At 38.6% G+C, this 12,159-nt stretch overlaps 1 protein-coding gene across 1 annotated transcript in view; it reads left to right on the forward strand.

Annotated features, from left to right (window-relative positions):
* sez6b (seizure related 6 homolog b) overlaps positions 1–12,159 on the forward strand; it is a gene marked incomplete in the record, with an annotated part of 173,318 nt that overhangs the window by 130,259 nt on the left and 30,900 nt on the right. The window contains 3 exon segments of the mRNA XM_035680353.1: positions 4,322–4,507; positions 7,589–7,757; positions 11,338–11,504. Of these exon segments, the coding sequence (XP_035536246.1) occupies positions 4,322–4,507; positions 7,589–7,757; positions 11,338–11,504 (522 nt within the window).

Consider the following 12,159-nt stretch of genomic DNA (forward strand, 5'->3'; position numbering starts at 1 on the left):
TATCGGATCGGTGCCTGAACTCCAGTACTTGCCGATACTGATGCCAGCATTTTCAGCAGTATCGGAATCGGAACAACTCTACTATCCACATTGGAAGGCAATCTAGTCAACTGGACGTTGATATATCTTGCTTAGGGCTCAAATGTTGAGTTACCTTTTTTAGACAATCATCATATATGCACCATAAATTAAGCACGACAAGCAAACTCTTTTAAATGTCTTTTGCCCACTCTGTGGCACAGAGATCCCAGCTATCCCAGAGTGAAGCCCGGAAACGGAGCTGTACGATGCATTAATCTCTGCAGAGTTTGTCAGCTCCTCACAGTAATGCAAGGCCAACAGTCAGAAGAAATAAATGCTCTGAGGGAGCAAACGAGATTAGAGATGAAGTTTGACCCATTCCACATCAAAGCCGGAGCACAATGCGGATGCAAAGTAAATAAATTCAATTTACATCCGCTAGCTACAGGGGATCATTAAACATCTCAAATTATTGCTCTTCCCTTGTGATCTACACTGTGGCCACGAGGTGAGATTAGATACACTGGAGGCCGAAGAGAGAGCTGGCTTATTGCTCATGTGTTGGTTTAGAGGCTCAGGAGCAGCAGAGGAAACAGTAATACATCCTACTGAAGTACAAGTACTGATAACTCTGCCGAGATTTTACCATTCTAGCAGTACTAGAAATTCAAATGTAAAAATGTACATACCAAGAAAAATATATATTTACCCATAAAATGTAAAATAGTAGTATGTAGTTTGCTATATTACAGTACACAGGGTGTAACATTTATGTTGGCCATTTCTCAAAATAAGGTTCTGAAATGAATGTGCACACATTATTTACAGTATAAGTTTCAGTTTCCATATAAATGTCTATTAGGTCAGTATGATGCAGCCGGACTTCTGTTGTTTGTGCCTATTCATCTGCTTTGTAGTGGGGGACAACATATAAAACTTTTTCTCCTGTTTGACAGTGGCCAGCTTTTTAAACCAAATTACTAGGCTTTTTTTAAGCTATATTTGTGAGATAATTTTATATCTTCAGTATACTGAATCTTTAAATAGGAACTATAGGAACCAATGGGCTTGGACCGAAGAGCCATAGACAGTCTCGGAAAGTCATAGTACTTACAGATGCAGTGAGGTCCCCAAACTGGAGGCCAGCACCTACTGGACTCCTGTTTGAATATCTTCTTTTCCAGCACACTGGAATAAACTTTCCTGGGAAGGCTGAGCGTCAGAGTGTGAGACCCAAATTATTGGAGACATTCTCTGGTCCCTCTTTTTAAAAATACGAACCCCTGATCTGCCACTGGCACTGTCCCCATCTCCAAGGGTCTTAACATTTTTGGCTCTGGGAACTTTGTTTCTTTGATCATTCCTGTGTTTTATTTAAGATGACTTATCTCAGTGCATTCACATATTCAGAGTTAATCACAAAATGGTATATCACTGAAAACACCAGAGAAATATGTGTCAGTGGTGCCTATACAGTCCTCTACACTAGTCATTCTTTACTGGCACAGTGCTGAACTGATATGAATTCTACCACTCTGCTTTGTGTAGATCAGTAATTACACATCTCAGCGTGTAAACATGACATACGGAGTTCCCCAAAGCTCAATTTGTGGGACTCTCCTGTACAACATGCTCCCACTAGCACAGGTTATGGAAAATAACATCTAGTTTACCAATATTATACAGACATTAGGAATTTTGGGTCAGTTGCCAACTTTGTGCTGATTTGAATTTCCACTTGTTAATTGGATTTTTAATTGGAACTAGACTAAAACTACATGCTATGACAAAGGCATAAAAGTTACATTCATATTGCCTCTTAATATAAATGCCTCCTATTTATTTATTTTAATATTCTTCAGCAACTCTGGTTATGCAATTTAGACATCATGTAATTGGTTTATTACATTCAAATATGTGATCTGATCTAATTCATAATTATTTTTATTTTTAATGCAGGTCAGGCAACAAAAACTGTGGGGTGCCTGTGCCCATGTGATCCAATAGACTTAAGCTGAACACCATACTGTAGATCAACTTGTACCCTCTAGTATGACAGAGAAAAAAACAAAAGCACTGCTTATCAATAACCTTTCATTAAAACCAACACATGATAAATGGCCATAAGGTGTAAGAAGACAAGACAAGTGATGTAGCATATAGAAGCCATTTTACCGCTTCGAGGCAATTTGTCTCTGTGAAAGCTCCCTGTTAGCACCAGTGTTATGATGCCACAATGCAACCATGATGGCTCTTTTATCTCTTTTCTAGTCTCTAGTGAGCCTGTGAGTCTCATAGTTTTTGGTTGGCCTGGATATAAAATAGCTACAGCTGACCAAGGTAATGACTAGCTCAGGGAGTGATAGGACACAGCTCCAGCAGCTGCTGCTATGGCAGCACTAGTCTGGGATGTTGCTCTAATGAGAAATACTACAAAGACCAACACTGCTCTTCTTATCTCTATTTCTGTGGGACACTATAGAGCTGGCAAACATCCCTCAGCACTAACAGAGTGTTGGAAGCGGCCGAGGTCGTAGGTTGTCATTTATTGGCCTATTTAATCTCCCTACATATTTCCTCGCCTGAGGCACAGCGCTGTCCCCAACAGACAGAATCAATAGCAGTGCTACTGCCAAGCCATCCGAGGGCTAACAATAAAAAACTAGGACAATTACAGTGAGATGGATCAGTGTCTTTAGCAGAAATATATTATTAATATGTTTGGCCGAACGCCAGGAGGCTGAGTGAAGACAAATCAGTGGCAATAAAAAAGCCAGTTAGTTAACTGGTCACCTAAGAGCCAGCCTGGATATGTTCCCCACATATTGGCAGTGATGTGACAGGTCTTTGTACAAGTGTGTGTGGGTGTGAATGCTACCTTACAGATCCAGCAGGTGGTAGCCACAGAGGAACACCAGTACACTAAATGTCACCGCTGTGTTGCTGTGTATTTTCCACTGGACACTTGTTGTTTTATTTACCTCTGTTTAAGCAGACAGCTTATTTTAAACACTTTCTGACAGTTGGAAAGTCAGGACCTGTGGGATTTCTGTCACATTTACAAAAATAAGGTCATAAATACAGTAACGGGAAAATTAGCTATAGAGACAAAATGTATCAGGCTGTACACGTTTCTGCTGTAAAGTTGGGGATTTTAATATGAAGTCTGATGGAGACTGACTCACTGCTGGAGCCAGCCTCAAGTGGATGGAGGAACTGCAGGTTGTGGCACTTCTGTGTTGGGTTCATTTGCCACAGAGGTTCCCTCTTGAGTACAGGTAGTGTTTTTTTTACCAGGTGTTTCTTAGCAACTGGACTTTCTTTGTCCATTTCTTGAACTATTATTTAAGACAATTATTTGGTATTCACCTCAGTGTTTTTGGTTCAGCTTTTGGATTTGCATCAACATCCACTGAGGACGGGGGCTCTGCTTTTCAAAATACAGATTTTGCTCCTGCTTTCACAGTTAAAGAAGCATTTCACCCGTGAAAAGATTCATCTTTATTGAAAGTGGGTTATATATGTAGTCGAAATGGTTTAACATAAATTTTGAAATTTGTGGGTCCTATTAAAAAAGTGTTTTGTAGTCCTTCAACCCCCCTTCTACAAAAGATATTTGAGGACTTCCTGCTTCCAGTGTATGCAAAATGACGATTTTTACCATTCATTGGGAAGCAAGGAAGTGCAACACTGAAACTTCCGTAATTCTTCCGTCTCAGGAAATGAAAGCAATGCGGGTGCACGACTCCATTCCAAAAAATCAATGAACTTGGGGTTTTCTAACGATACAAAGCTTAATGCAAATGGGTCCCTTTAAGTGTCCCTTTAAGTTTGGGTGAATCTATTGTGCTAGTGTATTCTAAATGACCAGACACCGTAATCCCAAAGTGAATGTGCTAAATGAGTAAAATAAATGAGGATACACTGTTTCCCCAAATTTACGCTGTTACAAATGCTCACACCAAAATTTGAAGGAGTTGTTAGAGCCTGGCTTTTGGAGAATTTATTTCTTGGGTTCAGTTTCTCCTGCTCGCAACAAATCCAAAACCATTTAGAGACTAAACAAGCCAATTTCATTCTTGGAGCTTTCTGGGGTGTCTGTATGGAAGTTGGCAGGAAGCTCTTTTTGGTGTGACACATGACTAGCTCAAACCAACTTCACTGAGCCCTTTCAACTTCTGAGACCAAACCTCAGCTCTTGCTCAACTGTTTTTCGGCTTAATTCTCTCTCCCTTTGTGTCTCTCCCTTCCTCTTTCTCTGTCTTTATATTTCTCTGTCTCTGTCCGTCTCTGTCTGCAGCCTTCGTGTTGAGCTGCGTCTTCCCCCAGCGGCCCCTCTACGGTGACGTCTCAGTGAGCAGTCTCCACTCTGGAGGGGAGGCCTTCTTCTCCTGTCTGACTGGCTACCAGCTGCAAGGCCCCAGCATGCTGACCTGCCGCAATGCTAGCACTCCCTACTGGAGTGGCAAGGAACCACACTGCCTCGGTAAGGTCACCAGACTATATTTAATGGTATGAATCACTGTTACCCACATACTGTTGTCACTGAAGAAAGCAAGAAAGAACAATTCATTCAAAGACAAAAAGATTGCATCAGAGATGTATGATATTTAAACTGATTCTCTTTAAAGATTAAACCATTTGCAATCTCCATAGTACATGCTGATATTTAATAATTAATCATTTTAATAATATATTATGTAATTGTTTAAATAATATAAAATGTAGAAAATATAAGTTATTATTATTATTTGCATTATTAACCTTCACATTTTGCTACTTTATCCCTTAATAATTTAACATAATATTTACAATAAGAAATATAACAAATCTAATAAATGTTATTTATAATAATAACATAAAAATTGCACAATATTTTATATTGATTAAACTAATGTATTTCTTTAGAATAAGAATGATAATAACTATTATTATTATTATTATTATTATTATTATTATTTTCATCATTATGTATCTTATATAATAATACATATCAGATGTAATATACACGTAATACATAATCGTACATACATACAATACATAATCCATATTTTGCTTAGGAATTTAATGAATACAAATTGTGTATTGCATCTGAAATGATGAAAGTTTAATTGAGATCTGTATATATAACAAATATTACATAATAAAAACAAAATTATTTTATAAATATGATATTGTAAACAGAAATGTAGTAGTACATAATAGTATTAGCATTACTATTATTATTACAATATAACAACATTATTAGCATAATAAACATTAGCCTTGAATATATAATAGTAATACTCTTGGCCCTTTGGCCCGCTGCTTTTGTTTTGTTAAACTACTGTGCTTAAGCCATTCTCTGACAGCATTCTGGGTAATTTTCTTTAGAGGACATGCAGCCAAGAGTTATCTATTGCACCTTCTGGTCCTTTTGCATGACAGACATAGATACAGACAGACCTGGACTCCCGCAGGAGTGTGAGGATGATGAATGTTTTTTTCCTTCTTTCTTTCTTTGCTCCGATGAGGCTGGCTGATGAATAATAAGTGACCATTTTACTCCTGACCACTCTGATCGACTCTGATTCTCAGCTCAGGGAATGTTTCTCTGAAAGCAATTTCAAAGGCGGAGTTTGTGTGGCTGTGCATCAGTATCTCTGCCATCTTGATTATGTGTGTGTGTGTGTGTTTGTGTGCTTGTGTGTGTGTGTGTGTCACAGCATAAAGCAGGTGTATCGAGGTGTGATTACTGAGGGCTGGGCAGGATGCCACTGGGTTTACTCTTCCTGCTCTACTTTAATTAAGCTTTGTCTGCATGAGTAACCTTGACCTGATCAGCTGGGAAACAACACACACACACACACACACACACAAACACTTCCTATAGCTGGAGATGGATTTTCTGTATGTGTTGATGAATCTGATTGTATCGGTTTTCTTTCTCGCACATATTCCTTGGCTCCCTCCATGCTGTTGAATTTCAAAATCTATTGTAATGGGTAATTGATGAATCACTTTAAGATCCACTTTTGGACAAATTACAGCATACAGTAATTATGTGCTCAATTTAAAGGGTCTATTCACCCAGTATTTTCTCACCTACCTCCTATGATATTGAGCTATACTGTTGACTGTCGACAGGTTTGATGAGGACCATTTATTTGCTAGAAAGCAATTCCAGTGAAAACTGCTTACAGTGAAGTCTGTGGATTATTCTGAGTAACGGGAACATTATTTTTTTAAGATTTAGAGAATTCTTTGATGTTATTTTTCACAACTTGTATATCTAATTATATTCCAGTGAGAAGCCTCTCTGTTTTCTGACCTGCTTTTATTTTAACATCTTCCATATTTACCTTTTGTCTTGAGAAGTTATAATATATATATATTTCGATATCACTAATTCCACTAGTACCACTTTTTTTTAAACACAAATTCTGTTTTCATTCACCAATTATTTCTAGTGGTTTCCATTTTGACATTTATTTTTGGTTGCTGTTAAGCTACTATCAACAAAACGCAACACTTCCTGCATACAGTAGATGTGTCACATTCAACACGTTCTCCCTTGTAGCTCGTCAAATACGGCAACTGGGTCAGTGGCCTCAAGCTTCAAACTAGGACACTGTAGATACCCTCTAGCATTAGTTTTGCATGTGCAGGTCTAGTTAGCAACAATTAATATCGAAAGTCCGGTCGAGTAAGCAATAATAAATATTCAATGTCCGGTTAGACTTTTAAAATAAAGGTTGCTGAGAAACATTTCACATTTGATGATTTTAAATGGTCACAGTGTGTTTAGGATTAGGCACAGCTACTTCTTGGTTATGTTTAGGAAAAGATTGTGGTTTGGGTTAAAGTCCATAACCGGGACATGAACAGCTTGTTTAAGCCATCCATCCACCCCAAACCACCTGCATATGCCGGCTTTCTCCCTCTTTATAGTACATCACCTGACTTCAGTGGCACATCAAAACATTACACCAGACAGGCTCATCCAGAAATGACACTAAAACGTACTAATCTAGTAAAATCTACAGCATCCTACTTTGAAGTGTAGGGCCACTGACCAAGCTGCCATATTTGACGGGTTGAGAGGGAGAACAGGCACAGTAAAATATCATCTGTAATGTTTGTAATAGGCTCATAATGTGAAACATCTGCAGGAAGTGTCAAATTGTATTGACAGAAACTTTAACAGCACTTGAGAGACAGCAGAGGAGAAGCATTGATTTGTAAATCACAACAGTACTTGTGAAGCAGAACGGTGAGTATGACATGACTCTGTTGTACTGATCAAATTCGTGCTGTGGAAAAGTACATGATACTGAATGTGAGAATATTGGAATATTAGTTTGTACTCCCAGCTAATATTTTATAATTTGATGTTGTGAAAAAAGAATGTAACATAATCTCACAGATATTTTTTTTTAGCCTGATCCTGTTTGTCTGTACTGACAGCTAAAAGGGTTAATCTATGCTCAGTAAGTTGATGGGGGATGTGAGTTTGTGAATTCTGCTGTACTTTCAGTGCAGTGTGAAAATTGAGAGCACTTTTGCATGTCATCCTCTCCTCTCTCAGCTGCCTGTGGTGGTTTGATCAGGAACGTCACAGTCGGTCGTATCGTCTCTCCTGGTTTTCCCAGCAACTACAGCAACAACCTGACCTGCCACTGGCTGCTGGAGGCCCCTGAGGGCCAGAGGCTGCACATCCACTTTGAGAAGGTGGCACTGGCTGAGGATGATGATCGGTAAGCTGGGCATTCAGCTTTAGTACGAGGATGGTTGGACATTATAAACACACAACCTCTGTATTAGGTTTGCAGTAAAATGAACTTTATTGAATTTTCCATGTATAAAATGTAAATCTTCATTTAAGTACGGTAGCCAAGAACGGCTGTGCTTGAAAATACATCTTTAGTGCCATTATTTCGAGATCATGATAAAATTAACATGAATTAAAATATGATAAATTAACCAATCAAAACAAAAGGCTGATATCTTGAGATAACAAGACAGTTTATCACAACATGACTTTTGTTTTCTCAAGATCACAGGATGATCATGGAGATCACTTTTTTTATCAGACCTGATTTCAGCTTTCAAGATCACTGTCAGGGAGGATTCAAAACTGAGTTGTTACCAGAATGTCCATCTGATAGTGCTCTGTCCATCTGGTAATACGATGCAATACTGACAAAATATACCAGGAGAAGATTGAGATTCATGAAATGAGCTTAAAGATCCCTTTCATGCACTTTGTCCTTTACCGGTCAATGAATATTAACTCATGTTGCATGTCATTCCTCCATGCATTGTCCATTATGTTGCTAATGTTACTGTTACTAATGCTACATTTATATGCATGCTGGAATGACACTCCTGATCTCTGATGAACACTATATGTAATAAGAGGAAACAACCTTTTGTTTTTGTTTTTCAAGATAACGGGTTGATTAATCTTGTTATCTTGAGCTAACAATATAATTAACTTGTGATCTCGAGATAACGTCATTAAAAAAAGTACAAGCACAGACGTTTTTGGCTTCCGTATTTAAAGCCACCAGGCATACAGTTTTAAAATTGTAAAATGCATTCAAGAAGCTTATTTAAGGATACTCACAATGACAAACAACCAACAGGAAGATAATAGCTCTGGAACATGACCTGCAGTGATGGTTTGAGTCTGGGAAATTATCATCAGAGGATTTCACTTTGATAAGAATCTAATGCCTCCTTTTTCACAAATTGATGATATTTTATAATGTCAGAAGAACATATGAGCTAGTTACAGCCCAGTGTGTCTCATTGTTCACTCTCTGTTAACAGTGATGTACCTTCCTCTTTACTTGTGCACGTTCCTTCAGTTATGTTCAATCACCAGACCTCTCGTGTTTCGTACCCTCAGCTTTGTCCCTGGAAGAACATTATTCCTGAGGACTCCGCAGGGTAACAACTGGCTGTCAGTGCAGCTCATAGCGGTGACAGTAGAGTGTCATTTTAGCAGCATGGGGCTCTCATTACAGAGGACTGCAAGGAAGAGCCACAGGGGGGAAATTAGCTGAATAATCCATTTTGTATAGCAGCCAATAGCTGCTCTGAGCTGCTCCTACACTCTTGATACAAATATAGACCTCACAGATATGACATGAAGGACATCTGGACAACTCTGAGGAAGCTGGAAAGATAAGAAAGAAGTGATGATGTGGAGAAGACAGAGAATTGGCATGAGTGTAAGAGGTGGTAGTGTAATGAGCTGAGGTACTGGCTACTGGAATTTCAAAGAATTTCTTGCCACCTGCTTTTATTGGTCATTCTGTACACACCACTTCAATGACTTTGGTAAACACATTCTCATTCCCAACTCATCAAATACTGCTGTCAGTAACCCTCTGTGTAGGTGCCTTTTAGTGTCATTTCTGGACGCATAGGGCTCCATGGTCAAGTTAAGCAATAATAAATATGTGATGATAGTGTTTCAAAATAAAGCTTGCATGGATAACATTGTGAAACAGTCACACTCTGGTTAGGCTTAACCACAAAAACACTACTTGGTTATGTTTTAGGAAAAGATCACACATTTATGTAACTTGCGTAACTCAAGTAACCCACTTAACTGTATTTTATTTTCCAGCTAGGGAGGGACTTCTGCAAACTTAGTAAATCGCCTCAATACCGCTGTCCTCTCACTGGCCTCTGTCTGTCTCTGAGGTTGTGTTCACTGGGAAGCTGCTGAGCCCCAGCAGGAAAAAACTGAAAATATTTTCTCCATAAAATATCATCCAGTTTCACACAAATCACTGATTTAAGTTTAAGATTGAATGACGGGTGAATGTCATGATATAACTGGGTGAAAATCGGTTAGTGCCAATTAATGCATTATAAATATATATGACATCAAAAAAATTTGGTTTTGTCTTGTGTAGCACATCACGTCTCAACAGCTGATTTTGTGTTTCCACCTCCAACAGAAAATATTCTGTGGGGCTTTTTCTTAACATACTAAATATAGTTTTTAGTCATTAATGGGTTAATAGTAGTTATGCTTTTGAATTCTTGCTAAAATCACATGTCTACTATCACACAGTCCTGGTTTGTTCTCTACCACAAAGATTGAGATTTACATTTTTTCTACAATCTAGGAATTCCAGGCAGCCATTTTGGCTACATACTCAGGTAGAAAATGTAATGTAAATGTAAATGTAAAATTACAAGTCAAAGCTTGCCTTCACTAACTAATGTAAATCTCTGGGTATTTTTAGGGGGATAGCAGAGCATTTTTACTAACGGATCTCTTAATTATGTAGCAGAATCTGTTGACTTTTCCAATTCATTTTGAACTGATTTGTATTCATTGTCTAACATTGTTTTCAACTAATCGGGGGAGGAAACAGGACAGTTCACCACTTCAGAGAAATAAACCAAAAGGGAAGAACATGTTTCACATTCGGCTTCAGTTCAGTCAGTGTGAATAGAAACATTGAGAATAAATGTAAATACAGATTTTATTTTGACATCAAGGCTGTGTTGCGCTCTGGTACACACTCTTCTCGCTACCTGAGAGGCATAATTGAAGTGATCAAAGGCAGAGCCAGCAGAGATCAATGCAGAGCTCCATGGGGAACCATGGAAGAACAGAGCCACAGGTGGGGGCGGTGGAGGCCTGTGACATTCAGCGGATCAAAACTGAGTCTGTTTAAATAGACCTGTCAACTGCTGATGACAATACACCATGAAACATTGTGCTGGGTCATTGTTGTCTGCCATAGAATTTTACCAAAAATTACAAGAAATCCTGACGGGTGGTTCTTGGTGACTATATATATATGTCACTTTTATCTTTTGACCAGCTTTAAGATTTGGTCATGTTTTCAACATAGATTAGCCTTACACACTGCATGATAAAAGTACAGGAAAGAAGAAAGTTGACAGAAGTTCTTACCGAGGCTTGCCCAACAGTTTTTAGATCACAGAGCAAAAAGGGGTGGGACTTAGGGAGAAAAAGCTCATACAGACGCTAAAGGGTCCCTTATGCTTCCATATGAGACACCAAGGGGTATGACAAAGCAGCGTTGGTATTTGACGGCTTTGGATAAGAGGAGAAGTTGGCTGGGATTATAATTTTGCAAAAAATTCCAAACAAGGAGCTATACAAGGCTAAAAAGTTCAGTAGAGTTGGTACAAATTCTCTGTGGGCAACTCCTCAACGCCATCAAATTACACATCACATCGTTATTAATCACACAATTTTTTAATTCCAAAATATCTCAGGTATTGATTTCATTACCAGGAAGAACCCTGCTAAATTAATCTTTGTTCCCTTTCTTCCAGGCTGCTGATTAAGAATGGTAACAGCATAGATGCAACTGCCCTGTATGATTCGTACGAGGTGGAGTATCTGCCCAATGAAGGTCTACTCAGCACGTCCAGGCATCTCTTCATTGAGTTGACCACAGATGCTGCGGGCACATCCACTGGCATTGCCATCAGGTACCAAGGTAAGCACCGGAGCTATAATTTAAGTAAAGTACATGCTGACATGCTAGGGTCATGTATGCTCTTGCTTGCTTAAAAACCTGGAGAAAACTGGCAGTAAAACCCATCAGAAAGCTTTCATTATAAAAACACACAGAGGCACTTCATTTAAAGAGATGTAAGCATACTAAGAGCCGAAGGACAAGAACAGCTTAGCAACGTTTGGCCTGCTGTGGGTTCTCAGTTAATTATCGATTAAAATAATGGTCAGGCGTTCTAGCGATGGTCAGGCGTTCTAGCGATGGAAAAATTCAGGTAATCGAGGCCCCAGCCACCAAAATAAGTGATGCATGCACTGTATGAAAGCTGTGAAAAAAGCTCCGCACAGCAAAAAGAAAAAGAAAAAAGATGTTGGTAGAAGGGAATGGAAAACTGAAAGAAAAAAGTTTGTAGAAGTTTGGCAGGTTTCCAAAAGGTGGATCTACTTAATGTGTAAATTGAGCTTGTAGTCTCAGGCACACACGTTGTTTGAGTTTAATATAAATAAACTGATCTAATGTGCTAAAATTAATTTAAAAAGCTAATGTTATAATTACAGTGATAATTACGGTTCAGTATACTTCAAATAGTATTACAATCTTGTAATCCCTCACATTGCACTTTAAAGGTCCAGTGTGT

Source organism: Morone saxatilis, unplaced genomic scaffold, assembly GCF_004916995.1.
Source record: "Morone saxatilis isolate NCDOM2014 unplaced genomic scaffold, NCSU_SB_2.0 Contig8, whole genome shotgun sequence".
Lineage (NCBI taxonomy): Eukaryota > Metazoa > Chordata > Actinopteri > Moronidae > Morone > Morone saxatilis.